The sequence below is a fragment of the Rattus norvegicus genome, chromosome 2 (assembly GCF_021556685.1).
Source record: "Rattus norvegicus strain SHRSP/BbbUtx chromosome 2, alternate assembly SHRSP_T2T, whole genome shotgun sequence".
Taxonomy (NCBI): domain Eukaryota; kingdom Metazoa; phylum Chordata; class Mammalia; order Rodentia; family Muridae; genus Rattus; species Rattus norvegicus.
In genome coordinates, this window is record NC_141535.1 from 226224329 (window position 1) to 226244816 (window position 20488).

Below are 20488 nucleotides of genomic sequence, written 5' to 3' on the forward strand. Positions count from 1 at the left end.
AGTGTACTTGCAGACTTGTATATCCAACCCCATTGTCTGATTTTGGAGCATTCGCATCACCCAGTAGAAACTCTGATCTGTTAGCAGTCACTCTCCCGATCCTCCCCTCCATCCTCATTCAGTGTCTGCGTCTCCTGGCTTCCGTATTCTTCACAATTCATGTGGTTAGTATAATACATTATGTGGTGTTATGAAATTAACTTAATGTGTTGTATTAGAAGACCATCCATTACTCCTTACTGTTCATTACTGTCATGACTCCTTACTGTCATTCTGTCCTGTTGAATGTATTTCCACCTTTGTTGATCATGTTGTCTGTTGATAGACAGTTACATTATTTTCATCTCTTAGCTATCAAGAAGAAAGCTGTTATGAGCGGCAGTGTGCCTGTCTTTGAATAAACGTTTTTCAGACTTACTGGGTATGGACCTATGAGTGTAGCTGCTGTGTCATTCGATGACTGACTTAAGACTCAGACTCACTTTTCCTATAGTGACGTCACTGGTTAACTTTCCCCCGAGCCTTTCCTAAATACTTTCCAATGCTTTTTCCATTTTTTTTAAAAAACATTTTTGTGGAAATGAAGTTTTACAGAAAATTTTCATTTCTTCAATGTCTGATTATCCTGAACATTTCTTTCCATGCTTCTTGCAGTTAATGTATCTTCCTTTGAGAAGTGTTTATTCAGATCCTTTGTTCAATTTTATTTATTGCCTTAGGATTTCACTAGTCCTGGAACTCATTCTATAATCTAACTCATTCTATTTCCTAACCCTTTAATTCAGTTTCTCAAGTTGTGCTGACCCCAGACCATAAAATTATTTCCCCTGCTACTTTATAACTGTAATTTTGTTACTGTTACAAATTGTATTGTAAATATCTGTGTTTTCAGGCGGTCTTAGTCAACCCATTTGAAAGGATCATTTGATCCTCAAAGAGGTCGCTACCCACAGGTTGAGAATTGCTGGTCTAGGCAGCTCTCAGATAAGGAATATGAACAAATTGTAAAACATTTACTACTACAATAGCAGTATTTGGTTCTTATTTAAAACTATGACATTTAAAACAGAATATCAATTGTTGACCATCATTCAGTTTTTAAAACCTAATAACAGACTTTACCCTAAATAAATGAAATGGGATTGTAGGATGAACACAGTGAAGCCAGTTTCCTACTAATGGCTTTTAGACCAGCACTTGAGAGGAAGGAGCTCAGTGTCATACATACACGGAGAGGGTGCTGTGGGTTCCTACCTCAGCAAACCAAAGGCCAGCAATAACAGGAAGAAGATAGAAGTGACACGTGTTTTAATGAACAGAATAATGTTTTGTTATGCCAAGCTTTTAAGAGAAATACAATCGGATCCCACATCGGCTGGCCTTTACCAGTAATAATGAGAATGACTTTTCTCTTCAGTGTTTAGGATTAACACCCCAGAACAATCCATAAGTTCTTTCCCGATGTGTAGAGAGAGGACTTTCCAGGTTTGTCAGGAACGTGTGAGAGAAGTATAGCTTCATGGCTAAGGTCTGTGACTCTTTCTTCCAAAGGTCTCTCGTCAAGAGGACTGGTCTTACAGCAGCCGCTTCTCCCTTCATCGGCAGCATCATGGAAATGGCAACAATGAAATGCTTCACCAGGTACAGCTTCATTTCCAACTCCCCCAAAGGAGAGACCCAGTGCGTGCATTTAAAGATACCATCTACCTCACTCAGGTAAGCCATTCTTAGTACAGGGTGGATAGGTGTCTACACCAAACATACGCAAGCATGCAGACTTGGTAGCCTTTGTATGGTGGAAAACTTTCAGGTTTGCATGTTCTTGTTAAGGTTGTTGTTTTCTTCACAACACAAGACAACCCATAAGACCTGTATCTAACTTTTGGCTTTGTTTCTCCTCACAAGAACAGTTTTTGAAATTCTAAAACTGTGTATTAAAGTTTGTTGTTTAAGATTGGTATAAAGTTTTGGCAATGAAGGCAGCAGTAGAATGTCCTATAAGGGCAGAAATGAACTCACATACAATATGGTTACCTGGGGTCTGGCTATGCAGTTTGGAAGTTTGGGTGGAAAAGGATAGAGTCATTGATGAAGTATGCTGGATCGAGTAGATTGCTTTACGGTAAATTGAAAGTCTCCAGGTTTACAAATTCCTTTCATCTCTGATGGAGGTTCAAATGGGAGGGTTTGGAGCATGACCATGCTTACACGCATTCTCCAAGCTTTGGATTCGATCCCTGGGACAAAGAAAATGAGGCCCCTGAAATAAGGAAGCAACATAATAAACGTCTTGGAGGGAACACAAGACAATGTCTTCAAGACTTAGAGACAGGCAGAGAAGAATTCTTTTTTTTTTTTTTTTTTGGTTCTTTTTTTCGGAGCTGGGGACCGAACCCAGGGCCTTGCGCTTCCTAGGTAAGCGCTCTACCACTGAGCTAAATCCCCAGCCCGCAGAGAAGAATTCTTAAAGCTTAAGAACACTAACTATGAAAAACAGTGCTGATAAAATTGTACTTCACTAAAACCATTGGCTTTTGAATATTGTTTTCAAAAGCACTACCAAGAAAGAGAAGAAGACAAGCTATAGATTGAGGCCAAATGTTTACAATCATTTATATGTAATTGGTCTATCCTGGGTCTTGTATTATGTCTGTTGCTTTCCAAATAAACCACATCTAACTCAAACCTGAGCCTTCAGGCACAACCTAGGTCTTTCCTCTTAGATAATAGAATAGTTATCCATCCCCACAGTCAACTGGAGTTATCAGGGGAGCAGGAAGGGAAAGGTACCCTTAAAGACCTAATCTGTCTTCAAATGCCCAACCAATACATGGTAGGAAGAAAGGAAAGCAGTAGAGGGGGCTCTAAGCTCAGGGGTTGGTGAAGGCTGAAGGCACCTCCTGGTGTGGGTGGTCAATGAGAGGCCCTGCTGGCGTGCCTCATGCAGTTTAGTCAGCTTTAGGGAGTGGAAGCGTGAATCACAGACTGAGAGAGCATGCTGGGTGTGTGGCTACTTGGAACAGCTATAACCAGAGAAGAAAGAATGGGAAGAGACCGGGAGAACTGGAAGCAGAAGAACCCACTTGTTACGATGAGACAAGGCAGGGAAGGAAGTCCCGACATGTTTATAAGAAAGCTTTGTGCAAAGCCTTCTCTGTTCAAACTTTTTCGATAGTTACAAAGTTTGTTCAACTAATAAGAGTCTTAAGAACCGACGAGGTCACACATCTTGTTCTTCAGAACCTTATGAATGACTAATAAGAAAAGAGAGTGGGAGGGAGCTTAGAGAGGATGAGCCGGAGAAGGAATTCATTGAGTTTTCCTCCCTACTGCCTGCTTCTTTCCTTCCTGTCATTTAAACAGGAAGAGGGAATTATACATAAGATTCCATTCCTGCACCGTCCCGGTTGGTGCTTCCTTGTCTTTGACCTGTTCCTTCTTACCTGGCAAGGTCTGGCTTTCAGTTCCAGGATTGATTTTTTTTTTAAACTTACTTAATTGGCAGTTTTTGTTTGGCTTTAGTCTGGTGAGGACCACCTTGCTGGAGCGGGTGTTCCCGTGGACAGGGAGAGAGGGAGGAGGTGGAAAGTGTAGGGGAGAAAGGTGGGGATAGGAGGGGGGAGAGAAAAGTCAGCAGATGAATTCCCTTGAGGTCCCATCAACACAGAGTGCAAAACCAAGTGAGAGCAAGTGCAGTTCTGAGTCAAGGCTTAGTTGAATGTGAACGCTAAATGCTCAGGCAAACCTCATCCCTACTGAAAACACACAAGCAGAGAGCTCCACTGAGTCTGCCTTGATTAGTACTCCCCACACTTAGATTTCAACACGATCTGTCTCCGCTTACTCACTCAACTCACTCTGTGAGAGGTGCCTAAGCTGATAATACAATGAGCCTGTGTTCTTTTGTGTTGCGCTGGACTATTTCACCATGGGAACAAATCACACTGCATGTAGTTTCCCTACTAAGGGACACTTACGTTGCTTCTAGCTGGCTGCTGTTATGAGTAACACTGGTGAACAGGATTTTAAATGACTTCTAGTAGACAAGTGTATTTGCTGCAGTATACTGCTGGTTTACAAGGGGAGCCAAGTATTTGACTTTGATGGAACTGTCAGAAACCTTCCCAAAGTGGTTAAACAAACTGACACTTTGTTGAGCAGCGTTTTACAGTTCTGGCTGGCTTACCTTCTGCTTCACTTCAGCAGCTGGTGCTGTCAGTCTTCGATCATGGACATTCTGGTGGGTGTGCGTCTTAAATGGCTTTAATTTCCATTTGCTTAGTTAAAAATGAGATTAGAGAGCTGGAGAGGTGGTTCAGTGGTTAAGAGCATGGGCTGTTCTTCTAGAGGACCCAGGTTTGATTCTCAGCCCCCAGTGGCTGCTCAGAACTCCAATTCCAGGGAATCTAATGCTCTCTTCTGGCTTTGGGGAGCACCAGACACACACATGGTATACAGACATAAATGCAGGCAAAATACCCATACATATCAAATAAATGTTTTTCATAGAATGTGATTAAGCACTCTTTTTTCTTTTTTGATTTTTCCCAGATGGGGTTTTTCTGTGTATCCCTGGCTTCCCTAGAACTCACTCTGTAGACGAGGCTGGCCTTGAACTCAGAGATCCACCTGCCTCTGCCTCCCAAGTGCCAGGATTGAAGTCATGTGGCACCACTTCCCTGTAAAGCATAGTAACCACTTGGGTAGCTATTTATTTATTTATTTATTTATTTATTTATTTATTTATTTATTTATTTATTATCTGCATGGACATCTGCAGTCCAGAAAAGGGCATCAGACCGTTTTACAGATGGTTGTGAGCTACCATGTGGTTGCTGGGAATTGAACTCAGGACCTCTGGAAGAGCAGTCAGTGCTCTTAACTGCTGAGTCATCTCTCCAGCCCCAGGGTAGCTTTTTATAGTAAAGTGTTTATTCAAGATTTCTACTTATTTGTTTTACAGAAGTTCTTACCTATGGATATGTCTTAATCAGATATATAAATTACAGCTGAGGAGTATTTCTCAGTGACACAGCACTTTCCTGGCTTCCATTCCAAGCACCACAGGAAAGATGTGTGTGCATGTGCACGTGTGTGTGTATAGTGTGTAGTGTGTAGTGTGTAGTGTGTAGTGTGTGTGTGTGTGTGTGTGTGTGTGTGTGTGTGTATTGCATTGAAGGAAATGAAAGAGCGCTTGCTAACATAGCACATGGCATATATTAGAATCTTTCCAAGGCATCATGTGATTTAATAATCAGGCAATCAAGATTCCTCTAAGTGTCTACTAAATGTCTGCTACTTTATGTTTTGAATCATTTTTCATGAATTCTAACGTCTTCAGACATCATATTAGCTATTTATATCATAAAGTGGATTTTTATTTAGTTTTATTTTTTTGGCAATATTGAGGGAATTAAGCCCAAGGTCTTATACATGCTAGGCAAGGGCTTATACATGCTAGGCAAGGCCTTATACATGCTAGGCAAGGCCTTATACATGCTAGGCAAGCCCACTCTCAGTAGCTACAGCTACTGCCACTATTTGATTTTGTACCTGAGGAAACAGAGGTTCAGAAGGGCACTGCGCTGCTCAAGAACTTGTCAGTGACTAGAGAGAAATTTCAGTTTTTAAATTAATCTTTGATATTCCACCATCTTACGGTTGAGAACGTGGGAGCTGTGCAACTGTCGAGGCATTGGGCTGACTCATGAGTTCCCAGAACCCTACTGGAGCACTAGAGAAGATGGAGCGATAGTTCTTTGGAAAGATCAACAAAATGGATGATGTTTTAGATAGAGCAGACTGACTAGTCAAGTGAAGAGTCACATGACCAAATTAGGACTGGAAGAGGAAAGAGGACCATGTGAACAGCTTGATAAGGAATGTCAAGAAGCTGAATGTATTACTAGTGAAACGGTGAAGAACCGACTCATGAAGTAGAGTGTCTGATTAGACCTATCACAGCTAACAAAGTGGGGTTCATTCCCACTTAATTGATGACTAGTTTTAATTTTAATTTGTGATGAGCTTACACTAACGAAACATCACCTTAAGTCAAAGATAATCTTTGCTTTATCCTTTTGGTCATTATTAAAACTGGTAAATGTTTATTTAATTTCACTTTAAATTATCTGAATTCACTCATCTGTGGCTATTTTATAAAAATAAAATGGATATTTCTATTTTGATCTTATATACTATAAACTTTAAAAAAAGCCCCATTCCTTAGCTCTAGCAAGATTTCCCTTTACTCTTTAGGGTGTGCCATATACAAGATCAAGTCACCAGCCAGCAGATAGCAATAGTTTCGTGTTTTTTGTTTCCCTTCTGGATGTCTGCACTTCGTTTACTCATAAATGCTCTAGCTGGGATGTTCAGTAGAACACTGAATGCAAGTTTACTGGATCTAGTTCACTCTGTTTATGTGACAAACACAATCATAAAAAACAACTTAGGGGACAAAAGGCTTTATTTGATTTATACTCCCAGGCTATCATTGAGTAAAGCCAGGCCAGGGATCATGCAAGGCCTTGAAGCAGACGCCTTGGAGAAATGGTGCTTGCTGCCTCACTCGCAGGCTCAGACCTGGCGAACAAGCTTTCTTATTTAGCACAGAATCATCTGCCTGGGGTGATGCTGCCACAACGGCTTGTGCCCTTCTTCAACAATAAATAATATCTCACAGACATGCTTTTGCAAGATAATCTGATTTAGATGATTCTTCAACCAAGTCTTTCCTCTTAGATGACCCTATGCTGTGTCAAGTCAACAATTAACCTAGGACAGCACCTAACCTACCAAGTATCATAGGTCAGACACGCTACAATACGCTGCAATCCACCAATCAACTGTTTACCATATGACCACATATGCTTATAGCTTCATGGGAAGAGGTTCTTGTACCACATAGAATTAGCATCAGGAAAAAAGTAAAAAATAAAAATTCAAATTGGAGGTTCAGTTTCTGCTGAGTATACCTTATCCTCATCATTACAACCTTGAAGAATCATAAATCAAACAGCTGTTATTGGGGATTATCTGTACCTGGAAATACAGTTCAACAACAGGCACAAGGTTTTCAAATTGACACCCCCCCTTCAAGAAATGGTTAAAAGGAATAAAATAGTTAAAATGACCCCTAGAGTTCATAAATCAGCCGGCTTAATTGTTAAGATGACAGCACTCTCTGAATAGATCTACTGATTCAATATTCAGTGTTGGTCAACGTTTCTATTAGTTGGTTTGTTTTTTTTTTTTTTTGAAAGAATGGGCATGCAGATTTCACAGTTCATCTGGAAATACAAGATATTCAAATAGTCAATGAACACAGTTTTGAAAAAGAGTACAGTTGGAGGACTCATACTTCTAATATTAAAACTCAGGGTAAAGCTACTGAATCAAGACTGGGTACACAGTCATTCAGTAGCCCGGAGGCCTAGAAATCAATATGCTCTCTATGCTTAGCTGAAATTTTTAAATTAAGTTTTTGTTTCCTTCCAATTGACAATTAAAAAACTGTGTGTAATTATGGTATGCAACACAATATAATAAACACTGTAATAGTTAATCTCAGTTGTCAACTTTATGAGATCTAGAATCATCTGGGACATGGGCCTCTGGGCGTTCTTGTGGGGAATTACCTTGGTTGGGTTCACTGAGGTGGGGAGACATGTTTTGTGGGTGGTACTGCTTCTCGGGCTGCTATGCCAGGTTGTGTAAGTGAAGAAAGTGACGTGAGCACAAGCATCTTTCACCTTCTGCTTCTGGATTTTGGATGAGTGACCATCTGCCCTAAGCTTCTGTTGCTCTGACCTCCCACCATAGTGACCTGTGAACTAGAACTGTGAGCCTCTGCCACAGCAGCAAGAAAAGTGGCCAGGACACACATGGAGTGTCAAAACTAAGCTATCAAACATAAGCATTACCTCACATTCGTATGTTCTTTTTGAGGTAATAACACTGAATCTGCCTTCTTAGCATTTTTGAAATATGTAATGTAATCTAATCAAACATTGTCATTGTCTTCTGTACACGGATCTCTTGAATTTAATTCTAACTGAAATTGCCTATCTGCATCTTCCCTCTCCCAGCCTCTGGTAACCCTTCTATTCTCTGCTTCTATGGGTTCAGCTTTTTACAACTGCACATAAAGTGACTTTAGGTATCACTTTTTTTTTTTCTGAAGCTGGCTTGTGCACTAGTTAGGTTTTTGTTACTGTGATAGAATTTCATGATCTAGCAACGTGAGAAGGACGTGATTGGTTTGGCTTTCAGTTCCAGCTGACCATGAAGGGAGGTCAGGATAGGAGCTCCTGGCAGGAACCAAGAGGCAGGGACTAAAGCAGAGGCCATGGAGGAGCATTGTTTACTGGCTTGCTCCCCATAGCTTGCTCAGCCTGTTAAGTAATTACTTATTTACGCCCTGTCTTAGTCTGGATTTCTATTCTTGCACAAACATCATGACCAAGAAGCAAGTTGGGGAGGAAAGGGTTCATTCAGCTTACACTTCTACATTGCTGTTCATCACCTAAGGAAGTCAGAACTGGAACTCAAGCAGGTCAGGAAGCAGGAGCTGATGCAGAAGCCATGGAGGGGTGTTACTTACTGGCTTGCTTCCCACAGCTTCCCGAAGAAATACCAGCCCAGGGATGGTACCATCCACGAGGGGCCCTCCCCTTGATCACTAATTGAGAAAATGCCTTACAGCTGGATCTCATGGAGGCATTGCCTCAATGGAGGCTCCTTTCTCTTTGTTAACTACAGCTTGTGTCAAGTTGACACACAGAACCAGCCAGTACACACCCCAACCATATTTCCCCTCTCGTCTCTCCTCCCACTCCCTGACCCACTCCACTCCTGTTTCTCTTCAGAAAAAGCCAGGACTATATGCACACAGTAAACTGGACCCTCCTATCGCTAATCAAGAACATGACCCTTGAACTTACTTACAGGTCAATCTGATAGAGACAATCCTTCAGTTGAGATTCCCTCTTACCAGATATGTTTAGGTTTGTGTCAAATTGTCAAAGACTAGCCAGCACAGCTTGTTTACCTTAACGCAATATCCCCCAGGTTAATTGACACTGTCGAGAACAACACATTTTCCTTCTTTCCACTGTCTACAGACCTCACATTTTCCTTGCCTATTCATTTATTGACAAGGCTCTTAGGTTGATTCTATTTTGGCTGTTAATAATACTGTACAGCAGTTAAGAGCACCACTGCTCTTCCAGATGTCCTGAGTTCAATTCCCAGCAACCGCCTGGTGGCTCACAACCATCTATAATGTGATCTAATGCCCTCTTCTGACATGCAGGTGTATACGCAGATAGAACACAAAATAAATCTTAAGAAAAAAATACTATATAGAACATGGTATGTAGGTATCTTCTTGATAAACTAATTTACATTCATTGGGATCTAAACCTATTACTGTATCTATTAAACTGTCCTGGGGCCCTATTTTAAAAATCTTGAGGACCCTGTGTAGTGTCTTCTAGTTTCCGTCCCTAAGACAGTAATAAGGGGCGCGAGGGGAGGATAGAATTTTCAACACATGGTTCTGGAACAGGTAGATATTCAAATGCGAAAGAATAAATGTGGACTCCTATTTCATACCTCAGTAAGATTAACAAAAATGTTATCAAAGACTTAAACATAAGATACAAAACTAGGCTGGAGAGATGGCTCAGCGGTTAAGAGCACTGACTGCTCTTCCAGAGGTGCTGAGTTCAAATCCCAGCAACCACATGGTGGCCCACAACCATCTGTAATGGGATCAGATGCCCTCTTCTGGTGTGTCTTAAGACAGCAACAGTGTACTTACATAAAATGAATAAATAAATCTTAAAAAAAGATGTAAAACTAAACAGGAAAATATACATACAGCAGGGCAAACATGATGTGCTAAAGTGCCCAACGTCCAGGAGCTCAGCTTGGATATGAACTACAGGAACCTAAGTACTTACCTGTTGCTGTGAAATTATAAAAAATGCCGTTCTTTATGCCCACTCGGTGTAGCTGCCACACACTCTCTGAAACTTAATTCGCCACATGAAAGAACACACAACACAATAACCTTTGATCCAATTGGTAAGATATAATTGCTCACCTAATCATACAAAGCCCTATACACATCCATCCTTTAAGAACATTCATAACGGGGCTGGGGATTTAGCTCAGTGGTAGAGCGCTTACCTAGGAAGCACAAGGCCCTGGGTTCGGTCCCCAGCTCCGAAAAAAAGAACCAAAAAAAAAAAAAAAAAAAAAAAAAAAAAGAAAGAAAGAACATTCATAACAACCTGTAAAGGTACAGAGTGGAATCTTAACACCCGCCTCCATGTTCTCTCTGTGGCTTCTGTCTCCTTACGCTCCAGTCTCCTCCTCTTCCCTCAAAGTTTTTCTCCCGCCCATCCTTCCTTCTCATCCAATGATAGGCCTCGTTCTATCTTGTACCTGCCCAGGGTCTCCACTGTAGCTTCAGCTTTGCTCTCGCAGTTCCATGTGGGACCCTATCGGGGTTACTTTCATGGTTTCTGACCTCCCGACACACCACCTGGTCTCCCCAGGATTTTGAAACCTCACTAGAAGCCTCTAAGACCCTGTAAGTCTTGCATTTTGTCAGCCTGCCAAACCAGCTACACGCATGAGGAGAAGTTAAGGTCTGCTGCTGGTGTGAGTTGTTCTTGGGCCTTTGGGGTCACAGATGCAGTGGTTTCTGAATGTCCTGCCACTCTGGGCAACCATGAGTCAGCAGAGCGTCTGGACGCCCCTTCTCAGGAGACTCTTCCCTTGAACTTCTTTGAACAAAATGTGTACTCCAACACTACCGAGCCTGCGGTAGGTGGGACCACTTTCGTACTGTTCCAGTAGAGTGCGCTTGGCTTATTTTCTCTCTCCTTGTACATTTTTTTTTCTTTTTTTCGGAGCTGGGGACCGAACTCAGGGCCTTGCGCTTGCTAGGCAAGCGCTCTACCACTGAGCTAAATCCCCAGCCCTCCTTGTACATTTTTAACTGAAAGATTGCGCGTGTTTCTTTTCCGGCTAAGCTTCAGTTGTGGTAGAATCTCGCTTCCCCATTCCTCCTTGGTTTGGATCTGTACATTGAAGCTGAGTAGTGAGTGACCCCTTTGTCACTGTCTAAATGTTGCGTTGCTCCCTTCGGTAGATAAGCTAACCTTCCTCCCACGAAGGGATAGACGGTGTGCATCAGATTCTTTGCCATGATACTGCTAATTCCCATCAGAGCTCTCACTTCTGGCTGGAAGCTCATCAGTCTCTGGTTCGTACGTTCCGTGTTCCGTGTTCCATTTCTGATTCCCAGCCAGAATTTCCCATTAAACCCCTGCTTACTGCTTATTGGGTCCCTCTGCAGCCTATTCCTTCAATTTTTCCCAAACTTTTGGCAAACGAGTTCAAAAGTTTCCCCGTAGCATATCTGCTATAGCAATGAGCATTCCGGTCCTCTATGCCTTTTTTTTTTTTTTTTTGCATTAGTTTTACATCGATAGCAAATATGTAGGATGAAACCTTAGGAAGAGAAAAGGCTTCTTTGGTTTGAAGTTTTAAAGGCTTCAGTCTGTGATTGGCTTGACCTGTTGCCTTAAGCCTATGGTAGCCCATCATGACAGAAACTCACTAAGTTCAAGTGCTCAGCTTAAGACTAGGAAATGAAAGGGTTGGGCTCCACAGACCTCATGGAGGGACTAACTTCCACTGTCCTAAGACCTCCACTAGGCCTTGTGTCTTAACATTTCTAACAGCTGTCTAGTATCAAGTTGGGCACCAAACCCTTAAACGCCGAAGGTGTTTATCTAGACCGTACAATGATCTAAAATGTTATTCCTGAGTTGTAATAACTGGCCTAGGTAAACCCAGACTTGTGTTATTGGCTTGGCACTGTCTGAATCTAGGATGTGCTACTCTGTGTTAGAGTCTGCAGTGCTTATTCTCAAGAATAAGTGGTTATTCTCTTCCACATCGATTGAGGATTGTGGCGAATGGAGTATGCTGGCTTTGATTTAAGACAATAAGTGACAATAACCTCAACAGGAGAAACAGAACACACCTACAAATTAGGGAGGGGCTAAGCTTGGCATGGTTGTTGCCAGTTTATGGCTACATCCTTACCAAAGCAAGTGTCAATATAGAACAACAGCTTTGAACTTTGTCACATATGTATACACAAATACGCACACATATGTACACGCACACACACACACACCTACATACATACATAATACACACACCTACATACAGACATAATACACACACACCTAATACATACATACTACACACACCTACATACAGACATAATACACACACACACCCCTACATACATACATAATAGACACACCTACATACATAATACACATACCTACATACAGACATAGTACACACACCTCATACAGACATAATAGACACACACATACACCTACATACATACATAATACACACACACACACACACACATTGGTTTGAGGGTCTTTTTTATGTTTTGTTATTTGAGATGGTATCATAGGGGCCATATCAGCATGGCCTTGAGTTTCTGACCTCCCTGCTTTCGTCTCTAAGTGCTCGAATTCCATGCATGAGTGTTTCTAAGCTTACCTTGCCATCTATTATTATCAGAAGAGACAACACAAGGGAGGAAAAAATGAGAATGGAAAATACCGGCCCTTGTAGTTAAAGAATAATGTTGCTGGGTGATGGTGGCACATGCCTTGAATCCCAGCAGTCAGGAGGCAGAGGCAAGGGGATCTCTGTAAGTTCAAGACCAGCCTGGTCCACAGAACAAGTTCCAGGACAGCCAGGGCTACAGACAGAAAACCCAGGAAAAAAAAGAATAAATGTTAGAAACCATTTTTCCTAACACCTAGTATTTATTTGAAACACACATAGATACACAACACACACACACACACACACACATACGTACACACACAGAATCAGATCACACACATGATATATATATATGTGTGTGTGCATATATACATATATACAGTACATATAATATATAATGTCTCTATATGTCTAATATATATATCAAGTAATATAGTATATATTTTATATATATAAATGTGAGAACAATAACTGGTTTTGAGTTACAATATGTATTAATGAGATTACAAACGAGCTTAGAGCCAGGTGAATAATTTGAACCTTATTAGAGTTTTTTCCTCTCCCTGCAAAAGAAAAGTCAAAATTCCCATGTTCAAAAAGAAAAGTATGCTAGGTCCATCAAAACCGTAAGGAAAACATCTAGCTGTGGCATTTTAAGAGTTAACTAAACACTAGCCATTCTTTATATTTCGTAGCCTTTTCCTGGAAGCTTCATCTCTGCCTGACGTAGGTGATCTCTGTACTTACTTGGTGAACGCTGACTTCCTGTTATGCGTCATCTCTCTGGTGTTTGCTTTTCTCTTATATATAAATCTAAGGAAAGTGGCCTATCTCCCAGGAGCCTTGACTGGCCCTCCTCTTCCGTGTGGTAACTCATGGATCAAGGCTGATGCTGCTCTCAGGGCTATTCTTAGAGTGCTCTGCTCCTTAACCTTATTGGTATGTGAGGAATGGCCCAGCCTTCAGGGATACTTTGGGTCCTGGGTGTTCTAGGATCTTGAGTTAGGGGCACAATGGAGACTCCTCACACCTCTGGTGAGTCCTTTATGATTGAAGCCATGAGTGATTCATGAATCTCGGGGGTGAGAAGAAATTTCTGGTTAACCGGGGCATTGGGTATGTAAGCTACATTGGCAGGAGCTTTAATTGATACTCCCCCCAGAGACCACATGCAGCACGGCTGGAAGGGCATTATTTGGAAGTTCAGTGATTTTAATGAATTTGGATATTATTAGCAAGTCTTAAAACGTAATGGGTTACTTTCCATGCTGATGAAAAGTTAACATGTTTTAATTTTGTGTGTGTGTATGTGTGTGTGTGTGTGTGTGTGTGTATGCTTGTGTGTTCATGTGTGTGCATTCGTATGTCTGAGGGAGCATGTGTGCGTGACTGTTGACACAACATCTTCCTCCATTGCTCTCGACTTTACTGACAGGTCTTTTGCTGAATGCAGAGCTTACCAATTTTAGCTTGCTTTGATGGTCCCTTGTTTCTATTCCCAAGTGCTAGAATTCCTGGGGGCATTTACCCAGCATTTACCTGAGCTCTAGGGGTCTGGAGTCCAGCCCTTGCTTGCGTGCCAAGTGCTTTATCCACGGAACCATCTCCCCAGCCCTGAGCTTAAGATATTTATTGGGGATAGAATAATATTTAGTATAGACCCAAGACCCAATACACCCTCCCCATCTATCTCTACTGGGATTTCACTTCTTGGCTGCTTCTCTTCATAGAAATTCTAGAAATTGCTTTACTAAGTTAGTTAGGTACAGCAATTCAATACAGATGCTGACTCCAGGGACCCAGATTCTCCATGCGTAGGTATCAAAGTCTCAGAGGAGATAAATCCTGCTCTGTGTAGTTCAGATAAGAATGGTATTTTTTACAGGGAACTTGGCAAGAGATCCCAAGTCCAACTGCAGATTAGCTTGGCTGACAGAAAAAAATTCTGTGGTCTATTTTTTTTTATTTCATCTCCTGAGGTATTTTTAGAGAAACACATTCCAAGTTTGCACTGTGGTCATTCAGAGCTGTCACAAGTGCTGCTTGTCCCAGAGATCTGTTTTTACTGTCCTGTGCCACACTCTCTGGTTGTCATTGCTGTTGGCCCCAGTAGGCTGGCTCAGAATAGGAAGGCTGTCTTTTTTTTTTTTTTCTCCATCTTTATTAAATTGGGTATTTCTTATTTACATTTCAGTTGTTATTCCCTTTCCTGGTTTCCAGGCCAACATCCCCCCTAACCCCTTCACCTCCCCTTCTATATGGGTGTTCTCCTCCCCTTCCTCCCCCCATTACCGCCCTCCCCCCCAACAATCACGTTCACTGGGGGTCCAGCCTTGGGAGGACCAAGGGCTTCCCCTTCCACTGGTGCTCTTACTAGGATATTCATTGCTACCTATGAGGTCAGAGTCCAGGGTCAGTCCATGTATAGTCTTTGGGTAGTGGCTTAGTCCCTGGAAGCTCTGGTTGCTTGGCATTGTTGTTCATATGGGGGTCTCAAGCTCTTTCAAGCTCTTTCAGTCCTTTCTCTGAAGGAAGGCTGTCTTAATCAGTTCAGACACACACACACACACACACACACACACACACACACACACACACACACCCCTTTTCAACAGAAGCTTCAGCAATGATGTCTCCCTAGATCCATCTAGCCTGTTCCCAGCCCTGTCTCTGCTCAGAGTTCTAGTTAGATTTTGGGAATGCGAGTTGACCAGATCCCTCTTTTACCGAACAACAGCTGGGGACATCAGTTACTCTTAGGATACAGCAGAACTCTGCCACACTTTTCTCTGCCTCTCTACAACCAGCCCATACATGCATGCGAGTGCATGGTGGAGACACAGACACAGACACAGACACAGACACAGACACAGACACAGACACAGACACACACACACAGACACACACACACACACAGACACACACACACACACAGACACACACACACACACACACACACACACACACACAGAGTTCTCTGTGCCGGAAAGTTCTGTCCTATTCTCTTAGAATGATCCTTACTTTTCTACTAAGCCCCTTTGCATATCACATGAGTTCAAAGCATTGACCTCTCTTCTATGCAAGGCAATAAATGCTGTGAAGGGAGTGTATCCTCATTTTTTGTTTGGATAAGAGGTTCAACATCAGGAACATGTCCATTGTCTTCATTGGATGACTGTGACTTCACCCTTCAGGAAGCGAGTTTCTGACTCGAGAGCAGCCACCTTATTGCTTCGGCTTCGGCATCCAGCCCCTACAGTCTAAACAACTCCCCCATCTAAGCTTTGTAGTTTATAGAAGGAAGTAATCTGCACTTAGTTTTCTAGTGGCCAGAAGTGCTTCTTTTTCTTTCTGGAGTGATTCACACTCTGTTCTCTGAGTGAGATCTTGTTGCTCGGACCATCTCTGAGGCTCTCTGACCATCCACGTGCCCCTCCTGAGCAGAATTCCAAGCTAAGACCACAAGGTACAGTGTCAGAAGGAGCAGCAGTACATAAGCAGAACCGATTTTCCGGTGACGATGACAGTCACCAAGGGCCTGCTTGGAGTGTTTCCATGTCTCTTAAACAAGAACTAGATGGGCTTCGTTTGTTGGTATCTTACTGCCCGTCCTGCTCTGATTGGAGAAATGACAGCCGTAAGAAATCGCAGGTTAATTATCAAAAACCATGATGTGAAAAGTTAGGCTAGAAAAAAAGAGACGGGCTAATTTACTCATGACGACGACGCTGACTTTCTTGTTGATTTTTCCCTAATAAGAGTTTTTTAAAGTTAGGAATGTATTTGCAGAATCCACTGTTGTGAAAACAAAGCACTGCTTGACCTCGGAATACGGCACTTGCTCTGGAATGATGGCTTTTCTTTCCCTCGCTTCCTACACCGCCATGGGCTCTCACGACATCCTATTCCTTCATCGTCTGCTGTTATAACAGATAAAACACCAACCCTGTTGTAGACAGCAATTTCTCTTATGGCAAGGGACTAGCCCCAGTTTAATAAAAATAATGTAGCCTTAATCGATCCAAGTCCAACTCTCTAGTTTATCCAGTTTACTCAAAACATACAAACAAGGAACAAGGAGGCAAGCAAGCAAGCTAACTGCCCCAAGCCTGTAATTTAGACAGCCTACATCCAACAGTAACACTGTCCGTGAATGCCTCCCTGATCAGGTGATGCAGGCCCAGTGTATCAAAACAGAAACCGAGTTCTACCTGCGCAGCCGCAGCGAGATAGTGAATGGAGAAGGCCACACCATGGGGGCACTGTACTGGCAGCTGAATGATATCTGGCAGGCTCCTTCCTGGGCCTCTCTTGGTAAGTATCTCTTTGTGTGAGGGAAATCGATGCCAGTGTGGAGAGGGACTGGGAAATCACGGAGCCTGAAGTCAGATTACCTCAAAGAGAAGTAGGCTATTCCCTGAACCCCCAGTGAACTCCACTGGCAGTCCTTCCATGAGTCTGCTACTCTTAGCAAAGTCACAGCCGCCTGTGGAGGAGTGGGTCCAGGTACAGAGATCGCAGGCTTGATGTGGGTCATGATCAATATGAGCTGCCTTCCTCAATTACTCTGCTTCTCACTCCCCTGCCTCACTCCCACTCCTCATCCCCACCCCCACTGGCCAATCCACAAGCCCCAAGGATCCCCAGTCTCTCCCTTCCCAGTGCAAGGCATGCTGTCGGTGCCCAGCCTTTTACATAGGTGCTGAGCGTCTGAACTTGCATGGTGAGCAATTTACCAACTCCCCATCCTCATTGCTTGAACCCCCTCCCAGTCCTCATCCCATAGGCTTCTGAATTTAAGAGGTTTTATTTCAGGACCCGAAAGGCATTCACCTTAGAGAATCCTGCCGAGGAGGTTAGCTCATGTATATGTCGACGTGTCCCACTGGATGAATCTGACTTAACGCTATAAAATCCTCATCATGTGCTCTGTCTGTGCCTTGGAAAAGGTAGCAGAGTCAGTGACACAAGCAGGAAAGGTTGCCACCTCAACCAGCTCAACTAGCAATAGGCGACCCACCTGGCGTGGAATTTGCGGTTTGAACGATTTCATGTATTTGTGTAAACTAAGGAGTCATAACCGGTCTCTGACCTTCAGTAGAGGGAATCATGGGATGCCGTAAGGGGTATGAGCGATGCTGGCGACCTACAGTCTCTCGGCCGTGATGGTCGTCATACGTGAGACTAGGTTATCCCAGGAGCCAGCTCCCACTAGCAGAAAACTTCCCCAGTAAAAATCCAACGGGGACTGGCTCCTCTGTACCACATTGGGAATGAGATTTTCAGACGTGAAATTCTGTAAAACTGGAAAGAGTTGGGATTTTATCTTCCATTCACCCCCACGCTTGCACCGTGCATGTGTTACCACCTCCCGTCTCCCTCTCGGTGGTGGCAGCTGTGCGCCACTGCGCTCCAGGCTCGGTTCTAGGTTCCCTCCAGCATCCATCCCGGAAGCGCTGTCCTCTGCTTTTGTAAGTAAGAAAGCAGTTCACAGAAGTTAGGCAGCGGGGCTCGGTGTTCTGAGGCTCAGAAAGCTTTGGGGGCTGGTGGAATCACCCCGGTTTCGCCTCTTTAAGTACAGTCTATTAATCATTGCATTGTCTTTGATTTATTGCTTCAAAATGGCTTAGTCACCAAATTGCTTTATAATTGACAAAAAAAAAAAAAGGACAATCAGGATGTTTTTCTCAAAGTCATGCAGCTGGAAAAAATTGTTATCTGTTTAGTTAATTAAATCTTTACTTCATTTCCCCCTCCTCCAGACAGTAGTTAACAATTTTTTCTAGAAAGTTCATCCTCTGTTTTAACAAAACTAAGACTTATTTTATACATCCACTTCATGGAGAAGATTTTGGTTTGGTTTGGTTTTTGTTTGCTTGGTTTTTTCCCCACCCTTTTTTCTTAGCCTTGTTCTTCTGGCCTCTAGAAGTGGTTCTTTATTAGGGGGTGGGGGTGGGGAGATCTTCATTCTCGGACAGATTTTGAGAACGAAAGGAAATTAAAAGGTTGAATGATAATCTGTGGTGGTCTAGTGAGAAGTGTACCCCAAAGGCTCATGTATTTAAACACGCAGTCCCCCTTCGGTAGCACTATCTGGGGTGGTTAAGGAACCTTTAAGAGGCGTGTGGCCTAGGTAGAGGAACTATGTCTCAGGAGGCGGGGCTTTGCGGGTTTATAGCCTTGCCCCACTTCCGGCTTATTCTCTCTGGTTCCTGTGTGTGGCTAGAACGTGACTGGTTAGCTCCTGCTACCATACCTTGCCGTGCCTTCTCTGCACTATACACTATCTTTCTGGAACCTTAAGCCCAAACAAATTATTTCTTTTGTAAGTTACTTTTGGGTCATGGTATTTTATAATAGCAATTCAGATATAACCAATTCAGAGAAACCAAAGGGGGTTCAGTCTACTGGACGTCTGAACAAGGAAGGCATGGGATCCTTCAGAGCTCTAACACGTCCAGATTATATTTGAGAAGGCATTATTAATTGCCATGGATTTGGATGTGTAATCTGACTCTGAAACAAATTTTCGTGTACTGCCCCTTTTGCTTTTGCTTTGCTTACATTTTTTATAGGACTGGAGAGATGGCTCAGTGGTTAAGAACATTTGACTGTTCTCCCAGAGGTCCTGAGTTCCCAGCAACCACATGGTGGCTCACAACCATCTGTAATGAGATCTGGTGTGGTGTGTCTGAAGATAGCAACAGTGTACTCACATACATAAAACAAACAAACAAACAAACAAACAAATCTTTTTTAAAAAAGATTTTTGTAGTCATGGGAAAAGGAAAATGAAGTCTAGATAATTCGTATGAATGAAAACTTGCACCAAGCATGCATTCATGCTACTAATGATTCTCTTATGTGTGTGTGGTAAAAAAGAACGTTGGTAACCAGCATACTGGTTTGCTCTTGTCATTCCAATATGACGAGGCTGAAGTTTGAAAGCTTAGGGATTAGGGCCAATCTGGGTCTTATCTCAAACGAAACGAAACAAAACAAACAATATCAACAGTGCGTTGATGTGCTGAGCTTCCAGAAGCAAGGCTATCTCTGAGAAAGGCCTGTCTTGGAGTAAGATCTGGGCTCAAGGTGCTGTCCCCAGCATGTTTCAATTAAGTGCTTAAGACTCCCTTTGGAAAATGGGTAGTTCCTACCCACCTTTATCTTTCTGAGGTTGTGAGCTTCACATGAAGCGGTCTCCAGAACTGACGCTCGAGCCCTTAGAACACTGAGCTCACCCTAGTACAAACTCCCTCACACGTGCGTGTCACAAAATTCTGAGAAGCCGAGCTACTGCTCCCAGCTGCTTGTTCCTGGTGTCTCTGACTCTCTTCTTCGCTATTTTCAGAGTACGGAGGGAAATGGAAAATGCTTCATTACTTCGCTCAGCGTTTCTTCGCTCCGCTGCTGCCAGTCGGTTTTGAAGATGAAGGCGTTTTTTATGTCTACGGTGTGTCAGATCTTCACAAGGACTACCCCACAAAGCTCACCGTGAGTTACTTGGACTTTTTTTTTCCCTGTCTCTAAAGTTGAGGGCAACTTTTATATGACTCCTTTAATTGTTTGGTTATATTCTTTTGGGAGCAAACAGAGGAGAAGTTAATCCACCTCAAAATGCTTTTCAATATTTGTAGCATGGGCTTGGCTGTGTAGACGTACACTATTAAGGTTAACATCTGCCACGTATTATATAACCTGAGCCAAGCTGTTATCATCTTCGGGATTCGATTCCCTCAGTTGTCAAATAATACTAGTCTGTCTCCTTTAGTATTATCTAAAAAAAAAATGAATAAAAGAATTACAGGAAGAACTGTGTAAAGTGTGTAAGTGTAAGATTATCCCTGTGAGACACTGGGAGTAGTCC

At 42.7% G+C, this 20488-nt stretch overlaps 1 protein-coding gene across 2 annotated transcripts in view; it reads left to right on the top strand.

Moving 5' to 3' along the window:
• The window catches only part of Manba (mannosidase beta), a 98431-nt gene that overhangs the window by 73403 nt on the left and 4540 nt on the right, over positions 1–20488 (top strand). For both annotated transcript variants that reach the window (NM_001031655.2, XM_087624964.1), the window contains 3 exon segments: positions 1552–1716; positions 16791–16935; positions 19973–20115. In NM_001031655.2, coding sequence (NP_001026825.1) covers positions 1552–1716; positions 16791–16935; positions 19973–20115 — 453 coding nt within the window.